Here is a 21,054-nt window from a genome sequence, read left to right on the forward strand (position 1 = left end):
AAGGGGTGTTCTTACAAGGCCACAAAACTTGAAAACTGAAACCAGCAGCTGAGAAGTCACTTCGCTTGTAATTGGGACACTTGCTGGCACAGAGTTATTCCTTGATGTCTTCATACAAGATTTCTGCATTTCCCAAAAGAAAATTGAAAACAAAAATATCACAGATTGCTTTAAAAAGAAAAGTGTTACCCCATCTTTTCACCCCAGAATCCAAATAAAAGGCTGTGGCCTCCAAATAAAAGATATACAGCAATTTTCACCAAAAGGAAACTAGTGACTTTGGCATAAGTTTGAGAATTTTATTAAAACTATAGGTTTCCATTCTGTACAAAACTGAGGAGCTCTCTTTTTTAAAAAATATGCATTAACCACATAGGAAATAATGCAGTGCGATTTGTCGATAAAAATCTCTGAAAGCTATATACAGGATTAATACTACAACTGTATTAGTGCAGAGACTTGTCAGCAACTTTAGCAATATATACAAACTACCTTTACATACACACATAAATATCTTATTTACAGCTAATAAATAACATCCAAAGCTAAATCATGTGTCCTCATGTACAAGAATCTTCACTATTTTGTATCCAAGTTCTGTATGTGTTTGTATTTGATCCTGTATAAAGAGCAAACTCTTAATAGAAAATTGCAACAAAACGTGAAGTCCATAGGGAATAAATCATTATATTTATTTTTAGAGGTCTCAAATGCAGTGGCTCAACCCCACCCTCAGTGACTCATCACATCTATGCTGTAGTTTAAGGGTTAGGAAATCAAATGTAAGCAGTTTCAGAATTATTAATATTTTAACCTATTGCACTGTTTAAGACTTATCCCCAAATATACTAGCAGCCACAGCTGGAAAAAAAACACAAACTGTGCACACAAACACATACATGTTGGTTTTGCTTTCAAGATGGGATACTGGAGGAAACACCACCTCCACACTTGGACATGCAAGGTAAAGTCTACAAGAACCAGCATCAATAGCTCACATCACACTTCTCCAAGTGTCTAGCTCTTCTGACTCCCCAGTATTTTTTTTTTTTTTTAATCTTCTATAAAGCTAAGAGGGCTATGAACCTTTCAGAGCACTAGAAAAATTGCATGTTTACTAAAGGGAAGCAAAATGCCTTCAACATATCCATATCTGACAACTTGCAGTATGTTGAATTCAAGTGTTTTTCAGAGCATTCATTCTTATACATCACACAATCAGGCTCCTCTCACAGCTGCTGCTCCTTGCTGAATTCCACCTTTTGGCAAGAAACCAAGCAGCTCCTAGCATCTAGCACTGTATCACAGTCAAGCAACATCCAAGGTGGCCCACTGGCAAGCCACAATTCCAGTACAGGGAAGCATGAGCACACTTCTCACCTGCCGAGTGGATCCACTCACACTGAAGACTGCACACAGCAGCCATTCAGCAGCATGACTGACATTTGGGGTCAAAGAGTAGAGAAACTGTAGTAGTTTTAGCATACAGGATGCAAGCAGGTGGTAGGGGGAAAAAAAAAATATGCTTCCTGCAGTTTCTTGTAGCTCAATTTCTTTGCAGTTCCTCATTCATAGTGTTGGAGCCTAGATGGTTTAGTTTTCAAGGAATGAAAGCACACGTGAAAAGCTGAATGTCTGTATAGAACACAGGTATTTTCCAGGGTAAGCTGCACAGAAGTATATAGCTTAACAGATCATACCTATTGCTAAGCAGCACTGGCATCTACCCCCAGTAAAACACATTCATAACCACAAACTATAAAATTCATCCCCATAATAAGTCAGTCATGACACCTTCTAGTAATACACACAGCAAGTCTTTCTCTTCACATAAGTAACCTATTCATTCACTACACACAATGGAAGATAATGAACTGTAGCCAATGAACTGTCTGAAAATTCAGTCAGCCAAGACAGAAGAAAAACGTGTCCATTTCTGGAAGACTCCTGAAAAGAAAGAAGAGCCAGGTACAGGGCTTTACTTCTTTTCAACAAATACCAGAGAATTGCTATAGGGGGATGTAATGTCAAGAAACCTTGTCACAAGGCACGATGATTAAGCAAAATTACTTATTCTTTCCCAGTAGTCAAGCCTTTGGCTAGTTGTTTTGTGGGTTTCTTTGCTTTTAACTATTTGGATAATGTATTTATGGTTAGTAACTTTGTATGCCGAGACTTCCTTACAAGAAGTCTCCTAAGATAGCTAGGAATAGCAGGCAAAAACCCAGCAGCAGATAAATATTTCTATATATTTGGTTCTGAACACCTAGTTGACAGGGATGAACAGACTCTCCTCCTCCCCAGTATGGAAAAATCTTCATTCTTGTCACTTAAGCGGATTCCTCAGCAGAATTTTCTTTAGAGGCTTTCTTGGAACTGTAAGGGAAAAGAGACAGATAAGGTGGAGAGGAAGGCATAAAACACTTGTTCCATTTTGCCCTGGTTTTGAGACTTAAGGCTTAAAAAATACTACTCAAGAGGAAAATAAAACTATGTGCTTGGACTTTTCCTGGCTGCTGTTTGAGTTTACACATCAAACATACAAAGAGCTTTCAAGGCCTCCCCAGGTCATTGCCCTTGAGTGAAGGTCAGCACACGTGCCTTTTTATGCAGAACTCTATCTCGGTCTAGAAGTGTCCCCATGAGACCTTTCACACACAGCAATTACACTAAAATAAATATAACCACTTTTCCAGCTCAAACTTTGGTGGATAAAGTCCAAATAAATCTGGCCCCACATCTGAAAGTTTACTCTGGGTCAGAAAAACTATTGATCAAAAATTATAGTGCACCAAAGGCTATTAAACACAAAGACTCAATCTCTGATCCAAATCAGAGTTGTAGATCTCAGGAAGTTGCTCACCTCAGTTGCCAGCAGAAAGCAGTGTGCCAGGGAGTCAGTCCCTGTACCAGCCTCTGAATCTGGTGCTGGCCAGTGCAGAGGGAGGGCTCTGGACTTAAGTCAGCACGGATGTTTGGACATTCTTCAATTGGGGCATCTCTAGATAGAGGCACGTTTTCCCATTTGTTTTAGTGCCTTGCATGTAAGCCTTGTAGCAGCCATTTATACTTGGCCACTATGTAAATGTGAGCCAGTGACTTGTACTTGCTTTTCAGACATGCTAACAACCACACAAGGAAATGGTTAGCAGAGAACCAAATTTGGGATTTTTCAGCTGTCAAAGCTGCCATAAACAAACCTCAGATTAGTCTGAGTTGTGATGCTTCTGAAACCTTGAGAAGACTAGTGCACAAGCCAACCAAATCAGTAAGTTTTACTAGATCATCTTGCTACCACCCAAGTGTCCTCCAACCCAAAACCAACAACTTATCATTCATACCCTCCTCTCTTCCTGTTGACAGGCTGCTCCAAGCATTTCACAAATATTGCTGCCTCTTCTCCCTTACTGAGACGTGAAGTGCCATCTCGAGAACAGAATACCACCCTGTGGAATAAATATCAGACAATCACACAACTGAACCAGATATCTCTATCTAACCATTGGACCAGGACTGATGCTTGGAACTGGTCATTATACTTTGTGGGACACTACAAGCCTGTAACAAATTTTTGAGCGAGTTCCATTCACAAAAGAAACATTGTGCAAGAAAAAATGGTAAATGCATTATGCATGGATCTCCAACTGTAGCCATAACTTTCATGGACCCTTGGCATAAAATCTTCTGTGGCCAAGACAGCAGAAGCTCTATCCCAAAGTCTCTCAGACCTCTACTTACACCAGTCCTTATGTGACATTTATTGGGTGAATGATCTTGGAAGAAAGCCTTACTCCCTCAAATGTTTGCAAAAAAAAGTAGGTTGCCAATTCCAGCAAACCTAAGCAGTTGCTTTCCATTTATCAGTACTTTCACAACCCTTATACTTGTTCAGCACTGACAACTGTTCTTTGATAAAGTGACTGCCTTGTTTATTCAAAGAAGGAACATATTATTCACAGTACTGTACATACGACATGTACACTTGGTTCTGTGTCCATTTATTGCTAGCTGATCTCATGACTACTGAATGTGTGTACTTCTAAAGATTCAGGTCAAAGCAGTTCCATTCAGATGTCGCTGTTTAACATTCACGCATTAGCAGCATCCAGTAACAGTAATGTGTTTTCACATACCATTCGGGTATTCCCAACCCCTAAGGAAATCTAGCTTAAAAAAGCAACGATTTTTCTGCAAACCTTGGAATAGTTTCTAAAAATCTGCTTCTAAGCAAGCCCTTTGAAAGAAAACCTGTGCAAGTGTCCAGCAAGAGAAAAAACTGCAAATACAATAAGAAATGCTGGTTCACAGAGATCCTCTTCTGCATATTACAACTAATCTGAGGCACAGGAGACAATGCTATGATGGAAGCAACCAACTGAACCTCCTGGCTGACATTAATGACTGGTGCCACTGGAGCCCCGATTATGAGTGCTGTACCCATTTTTAACTGCCTCCCATGTTTTGCCCCATCCAGCAAGACAGAAGAAATCTAGAAATACTGTCAATTAAAACTAATACAGCTTGTAACAATCAAATCAAGTTACTTTTTCTGGGTTTCTCCTGACTTCACTCTGACTCTCTGGATGTCAAATGCAAAAGGAGTCCACCAGTCTGTCCAGCTGAAGAAGGTGTCTTTCTCCCACTGCAGCTTCAGCATAAGTAGGTCACCAATGTCCACTTCTGTATAAATCAGGAAGGAGAAAGTCTTGTTTGAGGAGACTTCAGGCCTGTAGGGAGGGGAGTAAGGAAACAAACAAAAAAGATATGGGAATTGTCAGAGAAAAAAAAAAGAAAATTAAGAGGAAGCATAGAACCAGGATTTTATGTATTTCACAGGAGGAAACAACATTCTCCACAGTTCCAACAAATGGAACACGTTAAAACCACCTTAAACTTCTGCAGAGGCATAAGTAAAAGCTTTCTACAGCAATAGTGATAAAACCCTGAGAAAAACTGCAGGCAACAGGGGTCTTCTCCAGTGACTGGTGGCTCTCAGAAAAGCCAAACAAGCAGTCAGGAACAGTTTAGGTTCCTTAAAGTAAAAAGCAAACCAGTATTTTCTAGCCCTATTGCCTGTCAGCCCAGGTGCAAGAATGTGAGCACAGACTTCTGCTTGTTTGCAGAGCTGTGGAAGTGAATCTCATGTCTTCCTCAATTTCTGCACTGAGGCCTTGAGATCCAGCAGCTAATTAACTCCAGGTTGCAGTGTGCTTTTAAGAAGCTTTAGAACAGCTGGAATATGGTATAAAAATACCAAAAAGAGAAGAAAACAAGAAACCTGCCATGCAAGAAATTCTTATTAGGTTGAGCCACAGGTCAGAGTTCATATTTCCCTATTTCAGATATCTTGTCAGTAACAGCTCCTGGACACAGCAATGGATGTGTCCCCTTAGTCAAGGGGAAGGGCAGATTCTAGGACCCTATAAGATTACTGTAGGTGGAGCTAGAACAAGTTCTCTAGCTGGGACTTCAACAGATTTAGGCAGACTCAACAGTACATCGTAGTTGTTTTTGTAGCTACTCACAGTGTGAAAGCAATGTTCTCACTCTCATCTAGAGTGCCATAGAGGGAGATCAGGAATGGCTGGTTTGTCTTGGTTGTATTAGTCTTTCCAAAGAAATGGATCTTGACTTGGTAGTGAAAGACTGGAGGAACACAACAGAAAAGGCCATTAGGAAAAAACTCAATCTCCAGAGAGACTGCTGGTGACAAAAACACCCATACAAATCTTAGGCTGGAATATGCCTACATCACTAAACTGAGGAGTTCAGTTCCTTCCAGGACGTATCTAGAAAACTATTTTCAGAAGCAGGTAAAGATTAGGATGCAAGGGAATCACTATTAAAAAAATATCTTCACAGTTCTTGTGACTAAACCCTGCATTTTAGTCGACTGCCACTATAATAACCCCAGACTCTACAGTATCACCTTCAAATCTGTTATAAATATGTAAGATTTGCCACCCTTGCCTTGAAACAAGTGAGCTGTACTTTCTTCATATAGGACCTTTGCTGGAGAGAATAAAAAAAAAAAAAATCAACCCACTAACACTGCAGATTAAGCACCAAATGACAACAGAACTAGTCCTGCATCTGTTCTACTACAGGAACGTGCCCCCTCTCATTGATGGTCCATCACACAATGTACACAATAAGCGTACTATGTGTCACAGCCAAAGCTAATGAGAAAAAAAATGAAGTGGTAAAATCCTACTCAAAAGCTATTTCTCAAGCTGAAAGCCTTCCAGTTTTTTCTGGCAACGTCCTTCTCAGATCTACCACTGTGGCAACAGGAATCAAAAAGTGCCATGGTATTTTAATGAAAGCTTGTGCTCCCCTGCCAAAGGCACTACAAAAGGCACTAGTTCAGTGGTTGTGCATCTTTCAAGAAGTTGCTCATCAGGCTGAGCTCTGCTGGTTATTTTCCTAGAAATATGAAAAATTAGTTTGGATAAAAACACAAAAAAAAAATTGGAAGACTCAGTTGTTCCAAGGATTACTCTGGCCACAGTAGAGCCTTAATTTTCTACTTAGAAATTTGTTATAAAATACCTTGCTTTTTGTATTCTACCTCCATCTCCACAGCTTAAGTAAGATGATATTTTTTCTGACTCTACACCTTAGCTTGAGCTTAATGGCAAGCGGCAGACACAGCCACCAAAGCAACAATACCATCATCTGCAGCATGCACCCACCTTAACACATAGTTCAAAAGTATCAGTCTTCTCTCCAGCAACCAAGTAGGACCTACCTTTATAAGGCATCTGAGCACGGGTTTTCAAGTACATTTTTGTGTTCCTCTTCGTTCTCACTCTGTTGACCTTGTAACCCAAATTGTTGCAGCGGTTCTTCCGGCAGCTCAGGCAAAGACCCTTCTCAAAGGCCTCCTTTGTGTTGCAGCGGTAGGCCATGCTGGGCTTTTCTTCATAGAGAAGGGAGTCAATGAAAAGATGGATGGATCGTTCATGAGAGCATTTCACCAGCTGATCCACATCTTGAAAGAAAATGAGTAATATTTTCACACATGCAAATAACGCTATAAAAGCCTAAGCAATGCTATCAACAGGCACAATCCTCTATGCCAGAGCTGGGCTTTAAAGGATGACTTTTAAAACACTTTACAGAATGTTTCTCTGCCTTCTTTGCTTGTAGGAAGCCTGCAGGCTATTGAAGATTGTCCTTTGACAGATGTTATACTGTTTGTTTTAGAGCAACCTCACCTGCAAAGCCTTTTTCAGCAATCAGACGAAGTGCTTCTCCCAAGTTACAACCTGGCTGGAAACCACCACCATTAGGATAAATATCTATATGTCCAACAGGCTTCTGGATCCCAATGCTGCGGTCCGGAGAGCCTCGTGTGTAGGTGTGTAGAACATCCACAAAGTCAGCATCATCCGGGGAGAGGCGAGTGAGGGCATCGGCATACTCAAAAGTAGGACCAGCTGGATCCAGCCCTTTATGGGGCAAATCACAAAGAAAAAAACCTCAGATTGTTTGCCAAAGACACTGACAGTGATAAATGGCAAACTCGGGTAACACATTGGGCTGGAGTATTGCATACGGTGTTGGTGTCACTACAGACATTACAGTGGGATTATTTAAGCAGCATTAGAGTATGCAGGATAATCAAATACACCACCTTGAAATCCTGTCACTGTTTAAAAAATTAATTTGTATGTGAACATATGTAAAGAAGCCCAGGTAACTTCCTCACAGGCATTTCCAGTGGATGGAAGAAACAGGCTAGTAAATATTTTCTCAATGTCTTCCTCTCTTGTAAAGAAACAGAGAGGTTGTAACTTTTTTATCTAAAGTGTCTTAAATCTGGACAATCTCTTGCTTCTATCTCCCTGCAAGGGGAACAAGTAGGAAACAAACAAGAGCCTCACTGTCTGCATGCCTAAGGGGAAGGGGATTAGTATGGTAAACTGTGAAGCTGCAGCAACACTGACATAAAAAACATCCAGAACTATTCTGCCAGTGAACAAGTTCTCTTGAATCCAGACAACTACTTGAAAGATGGCTGAAGACAGAGCTGAAGCTGAAAGAACATGTCTTTCCTGCAGCCCTCAGCAGGGAACAGGCATCTAGGTTGCCCAACACTGGTTAGTCTCACCCAGCTGCCTCCCCTTTTGCCGTGAGGACTTCAAGGACCATATCTCATCAATCCCTGTGGGTTGTGGTGCTTCCCCAGGCAAAGGTTCAGTCTGGGCACTGAAAGCAACCACGGGAGCATAACTGAGGCTACTGGTATTTGAGTGATTTGGCAGCTTCAGTGAAAGCAATAAAGCTGCAGCTGAGAGAAAGGAATGGTAGAAGGACTAGTGCTTTGGCCTTTTTAATTTTAATCTGCCACCTATCAGGAGTCAGCCTTTCCTGATGTGACTGCTGCCTAGCCCATATCCCCAGCATGCCTGTGGATCTGGGATGACAAGCCAGGCTCAGGTGAAAGGGCAAAGGGTGCCAGGAGGAATGGAGCTAGGCTCCCAGTGAATGCAGCTCTCAAGCACTCTCAAAGGCACCACAGATGAACTGTTTTCTTAGACTCATTTGCTGATGTTTGCATTTCCTTTGTCATAGAGATCAGTGCTCCCGGCTCAGCTCTCCAGGTGCTGGCCTGTAAACCAGTCCCAGAGCAGCCGTGCACTCTGCCTTGTCTACCACAGTTATCAGCCTCCAAAAATCACCCCAAGCAGACAAAGCACACATACAGCAGGGCAAGAAAATGAATACTTCCCTCCCCTTCATAAAACTCTCCCAGTATTATTTTCAGTCTACAATATCACTTTAGCCTGTCAAACTAACTTTTTTAATTTACAGTGGATCTCTTCTGCTTATCTGTCCAGCATCCCTTTGAACTCATAAACTTATTGCATCCACAGCATCCCACCACAAAAAGCTCTGCAGATACTACGCCCAGTACAGGTGGACCTGCCTCCCGTTCTTTCTGAACGGTTCCCACCAGCTGCAAGGAATGGCTGCCTGGATGAAGACAACCAGCTGAAGTTCTCACGACGTAAGAGATACTGTGACCCTCCCCAAGCCCTGGATTTGTCCAGTCTCAATCACAGTCCTCCCAATCTAGTCTCTTTTCATAGCTGATGAATCACTGCCTACTCACTCATTTCTTGTGCAGAAGTAGATCAAGGCTTCTCACCCACCACCTTTGTTGTTCTTTACTGGACCTTTTCCAATTCTACTACAGAAATATCAACCCGCTGATTCAACAAAGAATGAACACAACACAAAAGCTGCCAAAGAGCAACAACTATTCTGGTTATTTTCCTGGGGAACATAACATTTCAGCATGGACTCTCTACTGGTTTTCTTCAGAAACCACAGGTTTTCTTACCAGTGATTCTGTTCACTTTCTTCTTGGTTAGGCTCCCAGCGATCCCAGCAGCATGAGCGCCTAGACTGTACCCCAGCAAGTGGACATTGTTGAGAGGATAATTGAATTGCTCCTGCAGAAGACACATTTGTTTAGAGTTTGAAGTCAAATAAGGAAACATCAGAAAACAAAGGAAAATGTTTTGTAAACACTGCAATTACCCTTAAAGCCATGAATAATAGAAGAAACACTAAAAACCATTAACACAATATGTGCCATACCAGGTCACTTGAGTTAACTAACTTAAGGCAAAATTCTAATCAGAGAGGAATGCAGAGTGAAGGACAGAACAAAAGGCTCTGTATTATATAAACAGCTTTCAGCAACCCCCTCCTCACCAGTTTACAGATCTCCTAAGTATTTCCCCAAAAGCAGGATAGACTTCTGTTTCCCAAGGGCTGTCTGCTCTATAACATATTTGCCTCTGACTTTCACAGCTACCTCTCATAGAGCCCTCAGAAATCCTGCAGATCCACAGGGCTCCACAGACGACAAGATTAAGTTCCTGGAATGTACTATAAAAGGCCTTCTTGCATAAGAAAACTATTAAATTTATGTTAGGATTTTGCCAGTGCAGCAGATGCACCGTCTGCAACAGCTTAACAGTATGATTAACACAGCAACATCAATGTTTTGTCTACGAGGGCATTATGTACAGTGTGAGACAGGTGACTAAATATCTTACCTCCATCCAGTCAATAAACATAGCAACATCCTTTCCCACCAGCTTAGTGTATGCAGCAGACACTGGGTAGTGCTGCTGAGCTCGAACTAGCCAGTCCACCACAATGACATTTGAATCAGGCTCCCTCTTGTACAGAGCATCCACCAGCTTCGGGACCCAACTTTCATACATTCCTGTCACCTGTTGGGTTTTTTTATTAAAAAAATGAGATATCAATATTATCCATGGTGTGCAGACAGCTACCTAGGTTAACATATCTAGCAGTTTATGAGAAGTGTGACTAGAAGGGAAATTCCTCCCCCTTCTTACCGTCCATCCATGGATCACCACAAAGGTTTTACTAGTATGGTTGAAGTTGCACCGTGCCAGGCTGTCAACCTTCCCAGGAACCAGATAGCACACATCCTCATCGGGCTCCGCAGGTGTCCGTAAGGAAAACTTGCTCTCAATTCCCTCGAAATTGGTCTCAGCTTCTGCTACGAAAGCACAGGATACAACAGTGTTCAGAAGTCACAGATAGGATATTGGAGAGATTTCAGTAGCAGTCAAGAGATGGAATCATGTGGTTTCCATTTATTACAGCACTCCTTTTGCACTACAGTGACCATGTAAAGAAGATATCAAGGGGTGAAAATGGCTCTCCCTCCAAGGTCCTGCTAAAATAATGGGAATCTGGCCAGCTGTCAGGCATATGACTTCCTCTTAGGAGTCAGTATTTTCCCCATTCCATTATTAACAAGAAACCTGTAAATTACCCCAGCAGCGCAGAAAACTGCTTAGGACAGCCACAGACAGTATATACAGGAAAGCAGAAGTTCCTACCATATAATCACAGACTTTGCAACTGCTGGGTGTTATGAAGAGCCTTGTTAGGCAGTGATTATTGGTCATGATGTGGAAAACACACCACCAAAGTCTTCATAAGACCCAGCAGTTGCAGTGCGTTAAAAATAAGAGCTGCAAAGTCACCACTTTTTTACAAAATGCAAGTTTTAACTCTTTACCAAGAAAGAAAATCAGCAGGTAAGTAGTTCAAAATCCCATTAAGGAAACAGAACTAGCAAAGCAGAAACTTGTATTTTGAAGATAGCGTATTTTCTGACCACCTGAAATCTTTCTCTGCCGTAACTATTTTGAAGGGTGGGGGGCAGAGATCATGTCATGTACTGATGGCAACAAAGCATGTGATGGCCTGAAAAGATCACTTCCTAGCGATTTCACTCCAGCTTCCACCCTCAAAATAAATTTTCCCTTTGTTCCTGCCAGGGCAGAGAAGTGACTTTAGGCTTCACGCTCACTACTTCTTTGTCTGGGAAGAAACTTAAATGTATGTCTGATTCAACACTTAAGTACCTCTATAGCCAGCCCAGCCTGTAATTAACTGTGAACTGCTTCTTGAAAATTAGGACTTACTTTGGCAACCTGCATTTAGCAAATATTGATTGCCTGTTTTCCAAGTGCAGCTGAACTCAGGCCAACTCTGTCCTGCTCAGTGTTGTGTTTCCTGGCATCATGATCACCTAGATTTCACAAACCCCTAAACACAGAAATTAATAGCTCCAAGACACCATAGGGAACGCAAGGGACACACACAGTGAGGAACTCATGCCAGACATGCGTAACAAACTTCTACTCCCCTTCTTTCTCCCATTGCAGAAGAGATTTCTCTGTGATAACTGGCAGATATGCATTGCTCCATGAAGTCGCGCTGCATGACTCAGAGGTAATGAATAACGAATGAATGATTTCTTCTAAAATTTGTTCTAAAACTTAGTTTCCCATAGCCCTCAGGCAGCTATATTAAGTATGGAAGGTTCCTGCTGTGCTTGGAGAGCCATAGAAATCAAGGTCTAACATCTTACCAGCACACAGGCAGACAACAAATGTACATGTACAAACCTTGGAAAGACTGCCATCATCTGCTATCAGCAGCTTACCATTGCCTGAGTTCATAGGCACTTCTCACCTGCCGAAAGCAAAGGAACTGCAAGGAAGTAAGAACTATTCTCTGGATAAAGGCAGTGCTTAGCTTTAGGTTTTGACCTTGACTGCACTAGGCTGGCTAGCTAATCCAGGATAATTACACTTAGGGGCCCTTTCCTGCCTCTTTCTCCCAAAAGAAGGGATAAAGTTTATGAAAAACACCTTTTCCAAAATGGTACAAGTATTCACATACTGGTGAATCTAAGACTTCACTAACTGAAGGCAAAGCTAACTAATAAAATGCTGATCTTTCTCAGAAGTTGCCCCTCTCATGTTTTTGCTTATTCAAAACTTCATTTTCACACCATTCGAGAGGGCATAAAACTCCTTTCTGAAAAAAAAATGCTTATTTACATTTTAGACAGAAAAGTCAAAAGCCAATTGGTAAAATATCAGCTATAACGTTTCATTCAGCAATGAATCAGTAAAACCTTGAAAGGGCCAAGAACAGCTTTAAACTAATGCACACAATGCAAGGACTTTCAATTATGTCTATGCCTTCCGGTCACACAAAGGCAAACAAGAATAGTCCACCTGCTCACTAGTAGTAGTGCTTCCTTTCATACTTGGATATCACTTCCTTTGTGAATTAAACTTACCTGATAATCATCCAAAATCTAAATTAAATTGATATCCTGTCTTGTAGCGTGTTTTTAGTCACAAACATGCTAGAATTTGTACACAAGTTCAAACAGCGCATCTTTTGGAAAGAAGCTTGTAATAAACTAAATTTACAACTTTAAGTGCACTGTACTGAAAAGTACACTTAAACCTAAGTGCACCAAACTTAACAACATTGCAGTGTAGTGGCACCTACCACTAAAGATGTGCAAAGTGTTTTACAATATTCATCTACTTCATTAGAATCTTTGGGAGGGATTTAAGGGCACAGGAGCACTGAAATGCAGTCACTACTAGGAAAGTGGCAGCTGCAAAGCAACAGCCTGTGAGTTACAGAAATGGCAGAAGGCCATTCTGCTCATTTAGCTATGTTGTATGAGGAATTAGAAAGCCAGAAGTATTTATTGTTAGCATCTTTTATGCTCATAAAACCTTGTAACCTTGTCTAATGTCCACACACGCTCAGTTTCAAGCAACAAGTTACTCTCTAGATGAGGGAAGTATGTGAGGCATGGTTAGTTACAGACTTCTTAGTGATGTGTTCATTAAGAAGCTATCCTTAGAAGCTGCCCGAGTTTGGCTTTGCAAATTCTGGATGGCTCAGAGGTAAGATAATTGGTCTGCACTTCGTGTTGTCTTGCACGCATCCTGCAGTACCAACACACATCCCACATTCTGCAGATTAAATTTCAGAAATACAATACAAAGGCATATAATAGTATGTACACACTCAGCACACTTCACAAAGCTGGCATTTCCCACTTCTACTTTTGCATCCTAAAGTCTCTTGGTTTATTCTAAAAAATTACTCAGAAGCAAACTTTGTCATACACAAACTTTTGTCACATACCTTACCCTCAAGAGTGAGAAGTCTCCTTGAATCATGCCCTGACTTATCTAGTCAAACAGCTGGTCCCATTCTTACGGCCTTACACGAAGCCAAATAAATGCAGAGACAGTCAATGGACACAGTCACCATGGGTTAATTAATGATGAGTTTTAACCCAAATAAATTAAAATGGGAAACCCAGAAATTAAAGCATCTTCAGCACATTTCTGAAAGATGAATAGAAATACACCAAATTTGCATCAGGTTTTACATAATGTAGGTCTAGAAAATGGATATAAAGAAATTTACATACATCCATACTGAGACAACAAAGTAGGTTTTGGTGAGAAGAATGCAAGTCCATTTCTGAATAAGATCTCGAAGAGAAGCAGACCTGGAGCTAAAAATGTCTAGACAAAACAAATCCATATGTTTGCTAAAAACAACACTTTCTGTGGTTTAGCTCAGCAAAGGTATAAAGGTACAGGCCGAGTATTGCAAGATACAGTTGCAAATATAAGCCTCTGTTACAACAACAAAGTTTGCTGGTCACTGCTCTATACTTAAAATTAAGAAGGTGACCTACAATGGCATTATTTAGGAAACTAGGAAAAGAAGCAGAATTAAGGATTAAGCCACAATTTCAGACCCATGATGGCTTTTCTAACACCCTACAGGCTATGTTGTCACACTTCATTTGCAAACTCTGCAAACTTTCTGATGCTTTTCTTACACCCCCACTTACATAATCTCAGTTTTCAAATTCCAAAAAGCTGTTCTGTACGTCAGGGTGTAGAGAATATCATAGAAAGTGGAAAAAAGCACAGGAAAAAAAAAAAAAAAACTTAGAAAGTGGGAAAGGTCAGTTGTTTTCTATTTAAACTTCAAGATACTTGAGACTTATAATTTGTTAAACTTCATTCAATTAGGGACTCCTATCACTGTTGTGAAAGCATCCCACTTGAAAGCATCCCACAGATTTGAAGCATTCTGACACAGTCCTAATACAAGCTTACATACAAATCAAGAGAATTCAGCTTCAGCTCTCCTTCATGGAAAGCTGGCAACCTGGCAACTGATTTTGATGGAAAAAAAACCACCTGTTTATCACTGGTCAGACGGGTGGAGAATGCAAGTTTTGAGGAAGTAAAAGCATCTGGAATATTAATCAAAAGTTAAACCACCCATTTCAGACACAGGAGGCCAAATATGATAATCCATTTGCCAGAATCAGTGCACCTGAACCATGGTTTTAAAAAAGGAACCTTTGATAAACAACCATTTTTCTAGCATAATGTACACAGAAACAGGAATAATATTAGTTATATGTAAAGATAATTAGAAACTATAGTGATGGACTGGAAACTGAGGCCCAGGTACACACACACGCACAGCAGCAAGCATCTGCACACAAACATTCTCATAACCAGCTGGAGTTAACTGGAATAACTCTTCCCTCAGCTGATAATCAGCATTAGGATCATCCAGTCAGTCATACTGAATTCCTAAATGAGTTCAGAGACAAACTTGTGGTCAGCTGAAATAGAGGGGCTTTATCACAGAAAGCGTTGTTGTTTAATTTGATGTACACTATAAACTCAAACTGGACTACTATGCATTGCAGTCCCATGAAACCTAGCCCATAAGTCAGGTTACTGTTAGCCTCCACTGTAAAAGAAATCACAACTTTAAGTTCATTTATGTCTCAATTGCAGAACCCTGAGAGTACATTCTCCTCCAGTTCCCAGACAGAGCCAACAGAAAAAGCAACAGCTCTGAAAAGGAACTGGGCCCAAGTTCAGATGCTGAGCAGAGACCTGCCAGCTCAAGTCCTGCAGCTGGCAAAACAGGGGCGAACTGCTGCTCTGCACTGAGCATATGGGTGCTTGCTACTCCCCAAGGCACTCCCTGTCAAACAGATCCTTACTCGGATGCAACTGGGAGGCTTGTAACCCAATCCAGCAGAGCTCTTGCCATCCATCAGTCCCTCTGGAATACCTGGAATTAGCCCAAGACATTAAAAGGCAATCACCGTCAGCCTTTGCAGTATTATGGAGCAAAGGAGGCATGAAAAAGCCACACCATGCTAGTAGTTTCTGCACAGAGAGATTCCAGCAAAGTTTCAAGAGTGTTAGTGCTCATGCTATTCTCTAGCACGCTTTTGGTGCCTGACAGCATCATCTCTGTGCCTTCTCAAAAATGCAATGCTCCAGGAAAGGCCATGCCACAGCTTCCCTGGCACGTCTATCCTAAACACAGCCACAGCAAAAGCCAGCAGCTCAGATCACACAACAGTTGAGTCTGCTATAACCCCCGATTCTGAGTTTACATTAGTAAAAACAGAGACTGGAATGTATGCCTATCAACTCTGTTTATTCTGGAACACCAATCTTATCTTCACCTGGAATATATTTTTCTATGTTGTTTATTAATATTCTAGATTACTGGATAATGTATTTTCCACAGTTTCAAAACATCTTTTTATTGTGTGCAATAGCAGGAGACTGAAGGCTTGGACAGTTTTCGGACGATTGCATAATCTGTTTTCATATAACCTGTTCCTGAGGAGAAATAATGTGACCATTAGTAAGTCCCTGGCAAATCAGCTCCTACAGGGATGAAAGCTTGCTCAAGATTGTTCTACAGGGAAGATTGTTAAGTTTTACTGTATGGAACTTAAGATACTGTAATGAAAAGTATTTTTGATTGCCTCTGACGGCACAGGATTGGATTCAAAGTGAGAACACATTCCTTCGGCTGCACCCTAGCATCCCATCCTCTTACTTCTGAATACTTCCCCCTTCAGCTTCCCTGTACACAAAGGAAGTAACAAAGGTATCCACAGTGAAAAAAGCAGCTATTCCCATACCCCCTTTTAGAATCACACAAGTTCTAAGTGCTACACGCACATTTTCTTGTAAGGCTGTAGACTTCTAAAGATAGTCATTACTAGACTAGGGTAAAAGAGTAAGACTGCAACAGGATATTAACGAGTTTGAGGTGTAGTGGTCTCCTAAAAACAGTCTTTTTGCTCATTAAAGCTACAGTCATGTTGTAATTCAACAACAAAGCATTACCGAACACCTAGGAGCCAACATTTGCTGGTGTTCCACTTTCTCTAGCCTGGAGGGTGCCTAGGCATAAATGCATCTAGAGTAGATGCAGTTTAAGTACAGTCACATCTGCACATTCTGACACTGCTGGAGTGTTTCCCTCTGTTCACGATTTGCCCTAATGGATTCTGCTGCATTAAAGGCATTAACTGCATCCCAAACACATTATCCATGGCACTGATGAAACTCAGTCCTGCCTTAGACAATCCAGATCAAGAACTGTAGGAAGTTCAGATGCAGAGTTGCCACAAGACTGGTGTCCCATGCACAGAGGGACCTGGCCCTGCAGCCACCGCTGTGCCACCTCCTACAAGGGACTCTCTCAGAAGCCACTTTGCTCCTGGGAGAGAAAAACCATCCCAAATTTCCGCAGCCCACGCCACGCATCTGGCAGGTTGTGCCTGTGTTCCAGGCAGGGAACCAGCTCTGGCTCTGTCCTATTGAGGGCAGCCCTGCAGAGGATTTGGGGTGCTGGTTGGTAAGAAGCTTGACATTAGCCAGCAATGTGCGCTCGTAGCCCACAAGGCCGACCGCATCCTGGGCTGCGCCAGAAGAAACGTGGTCAGCAGATTGAGGGAGGTGATTCTGCCCCTCTATTCCTCTCTTGTGAGGCCTCATCTGGAGAACTGTGTCCAGTTCTGGAATCCTCAACATAAAAAGTCTATGGAACTGTTGGAACGGGTCCAGAGGAGGGCTACAAAGACGATCAGAGGGCTGGAGCACCTCTGCTATGAGGACAGGCTGAAAGAGTTGGGGATGTTCAGCCTGGAGACGAGAAAGCTCCGAGGAGACCTTATAGTGACCTTCCAGTACCTGAAAAAGCTACAAGAAAGCTGGGGAGGGACTGCTTATGAAGGCTTGTAGTGATAGGACGAGGGGCAATGGGTATAAAACTGGAGAGGGGCACGTTTAGACTGGGCACGAGGAGGAAATTCTTCACTATGAGGGTGGTGAGGCACTGGCACAGGCTGCCCAGGGAAGTTGCGGATGCCCCATCCCTGGAGGTGTTCAAGGCCAGGTTAGATGAGGCCTTGGGCAGCCTGATCTAGTGGGACGTGTGCCATGGGCTGGAACGGGATGGGCTTTAAGGTCCCTTCCGACCCGAACTATTCTACGATTCTAACGGGACGCCGATCCCCCCAGCACTTCCCTCCAGCGCCCTACGAGGCCCCCTCAGGCCACCCCCGCCCCGCAGCATCCCCGGGACCCCGAGCCGCCCATCCCCGCCCCCGCCCCGCACTCACCGCCCAGAGCCGCCCAGGGCAGCCACAGGCACAGCGCGGCCAGCAGCGCCTTCCTCCCCATCTCGCCTCCTCTCTGCCGCCGCATAGAAGTTTTGGTGAAAAAAATGCAAAAAAAAAAAAAAAAAAAAAAAAGCAAAAACAAAAAAAAAACCAAACAAAACCCAAACAAAAGTTTTTTTTTTTTTTTTCCTCTTTACAGAAAAGAAACAACTGTAGCGCAAGATTAACGCGAGAGCAATGACTCGCTCTGCGAGAGCACCCCACCAGCAGCAGACAACCCAAGGCTCTACCCCCGTGCTTCTCCCCGGGCCCTTAAGTCCCCGCCAGTATGCAAATATGCAAATGAGCTCCCGCACCCATTGGGCGCGCGGGGGGGGGGTGGGGCCGGCGGCGGGGGGAGCGGGGGAGGGGGAGAGCCAGCCCCGAGGGGCGCCGTGACCCCGGCCGGCACCGGGCCGGCGCCGCTGGACGGGGAGCCGTGGCACTGCCGGCCCCGGGTGGGCACCGCTCGGGCGCTGCACGGCCCCCCGTGGCACAGCCCTGCGCTCAGCGCAGCTCCTGCCGCCCCGCACGGCACAGCCCCGAGCTCAGCACGGCTCCCCGTGGCACAGCCCTGGGCTCAGTACGGCTCCTGCCCTGCACGGCCCCCGAACTCAGCAGGGTTCCACATGGCACAGCCCCGCATAGCACAGCTCCTGCCCGGCACGGCCCCGAGGCCAGCACAGCTGCTGGGCTGCACAGCCCCGAGCTCGGCACAGCTCCTGCCCCGCACGGCTCTGCATGGCACAGCTCCTGCGCTGCATGGCAGCTCTGCGCCCAGGAGCTCAGACAGCGTGCATCAGTGTGCATGGACACAGCCCTCGCGCTTGGCTCCCTCTGCCCATCCACACCTGCCCGGCTCTGCCCGCCCCATCAGTCCTGCCTGCACAGCCAGGATGTGGCAATCTTCCCCCTCATCCACGCTTTTGCACCAGGAACCAATTGCCAACTGCGTTTTCAGCCAGTGCCTGCAACGGGCCTTCTAGTCCTTCGCTCCAAAAATCTTTGCAGAAACCTTGTTTTGCCAGCACTCGAGGGGATACAATTTGGAGTGTAAATTAATCTACTGGAGATGGCATCTGTACTCTGGAGAAATGCAAAGTTTCCTCTCTGCAAGCAGCTTCGCGTCGATGGCCACTGGGTGAAAGATCAGTTATGTAAGGACATGTGATGGAAAAATATTAAATTAATACAAGACTGGATTTCATTTCACTGTGCGGTGTGTTGTCAAAGGCCCAGCTTCATAAAGAATCTTATGACACGTACAGGGAATGAGGACTCCGTGGGTTCTGCAATGTGAAGCAAATTGGATTCACTTTGAGGTTCACGGATTCTTCTCAGACCAGGCACGTTAGGAGACTAAAATACACCTTGCTCATACTAGCAAGTCTATTAAATAAGAGGTTGCTCAAGTGTAGCAGAACTGGGTCACCTTTGCAACCTTACATTCCATTAAAAGACCGGTAAGATCTGTAAACGAGACTACAACTCTCCCAGGACACAACTTGAAGTTCCTCCACTGCCACCACCTATTTATATCCAGAAGGCATTGGAAGAATTTAATGAAGGTATAAACTGATGGTGCTGAGACTTTCTTTCCAACTGAGACAACCGGGGTGGCAGGGTGAGGGAAGGGAGCTTCGGCAGTGGATGGGGCAGTAGGAAGGGGTGAGAATTGGAGGCAGGGAGTAGAAAGTGAGAAGTCTGGGGGTAAAAGGCGAGGAAGCTGTGGGTAAGAAGAGAGTCCAGCCTTCCTCACCAGAGAATGTGTGAGCAGGGAAAAACTGTGTTTGTGCTGCAGCTTGCTCAGTATTGAGCTTATCCTCTGACGGGAGTTTGAGACTCTTTTGTCAAAACAATAGCAAGAACTTTCTCATGTCTTTTTTTTTTTTTTTCCCCACAAGTGTGGACTAAACAATGCATTTTCTCTCCTTCTAATTTATTTGAAACTCTATAGTGTAATTTCCCCCTTAGAAATAAGCCTGACTCTATCTAGGTTCAGACATCCTTCCTAGAAAATCCCAGTCCCTGCAGGCAGCGTTTGGCAAACTAAAATAAAGGTTTAAAGCAAGCTGGTGTAATGAAGACTGTCAGGCCACCTTCATCACAGGCGATAGTACCAACCCAGTCAGAGCGAAACAGACCACGAAGGCTCCTGTTTTGCACAGCTACATTGCAGCAAAAATTGACCTTACAACATGGCTGTGGGAAGGCAGCAAGTGCAGTTTTAACTGCCGATAGGATCAGATTAAGCAGGTAGAAAAGAAAAAGAAGTGGGAATGCTTGGCAGACCAGTCTGGCCCCCACTAACCTCTGCTAATCCACAGGCTTTATGTAACCAGACGTTCAGTTTTTTCCCCATACAGACCATGAAACTCATCAATAGCAAGGGCAGGCAGCAGGTTTACAAACTACTCAGAATAAAATCTGATTTATTGCACTGAAAATGTTTGTTTGTATAATTTTTTGCTCCTTCTCATGCTTATGCCTCTTTTTAAGACATACTCTGAAAGAGTTAGTGGAAAATTTCCACCTAAAACAAAGAAGGAAACTAAAAGAAAACTTTCAAGTGATGAAAGACGGGGTGGGGAAGATAATTCTGATTTCTCAGATCTTGAACAAGTTGCCTAAGTCTGTTGTAAACCCAGCTGCAAAATAATATGAAATAGATGGGACTTCATGAAGGCAGAATGTATCCCTGAACACTAAACGATAAGCAGTTGCACCAGCCTGACCCAGCACATTTCCCAACATTTAAAAACTTTCTTTCTCTTACAGATAATCATGATCAGATGGAGAAGAAGCTTCATGGCATTAACTCAATGTACTTCACAGCAATCATTAACTGGATTTGAATTTTGCTTCCTCCCTAAAATATGTGGTCCTACAGGGAAAAGCAAAGCTTCGTCTGTAAAAAAAAAAAGAGCCTGATTTATAGTACCCAAGGATTCCAAAGTGGGTGGAAGGTAAGAGTGACAGTGAAAATACATTGTTTCTAAGAAGGAGGGAGGGAAGTCTGGGGGAATGGAGACAAGAGTTGCATAACAAGGCTGGTACTTGTACCCGCAGACCATGTGGAAGGTTAAAGTCAAAACAAGCCCACAAGTGTCTCAAACACAATGTGAGCAGCATTGGTTCGTGGGCTGCTG

At 43.2% G+C, this 21,054-nt stretch overlaps 1 protein-coding gene across 2 annotated transcripts; it reads right to left on the reverse strand.

Moving 5' to 3' along the window:
- Window positions 1-275: 275 nt before the first annotated feature.
- On the reverse strand, window positions 276-18,022 carry LPL (lipoprotein lipase). Of its 2 annotated transcripts, none has more exons than XM_054054853.1 (10): window positions 17,867-18,022; window positions 10,386-10,549; window positions 10,077-10,256; window positions 9,353-9,464; window positions 7,221-7,454; window positions 6,752-6,994; window positions 5,526-5,646; window positions 4,545-4,727; window positions 3,342-3,446; window positions 276-2,376 (listed from the first exon to the last, which is right to left on the reverse strand). In XM_054054853.1, exons 1-10 carry the CDS (start codon window positions 17,949-17,951, stop codon window positions 2,331-2,333), a joined length of 1,473 nt encoding a protein of 490 aa, XP_053910828.1. In that variant the 5' UTR covers window positions 17,952-18,022; the 3' UTR covers window positions 276-2,330. The 2 variants fall into 2 exon arrangements, with proteins under 2 accessions (XP_053910828.1, XP_053910827.1); XM_054054852.1 differs by having other exon boundaries at window positions 10,386-10,552; window positions 17,867-18,016.
- Between the last annotated feature and the right edge of the window lie 3,032 nt (window positions 18,023-21,054).

The sequence above is a fragment of the Cuculus canorus genome, chromosome Z, assembly GCF_017976375.1.
Source record: "Cuculus canorus isolate bCucCan1 chromosome Z, bCucCan1.pri, whole genome shotgun sequence".
Lineage (NCBI taxonomy): Eukaryota > Metazoa > Chordata > Aves > Cuculiformes > Cuculidae > Cuculus > Cuculus canorus.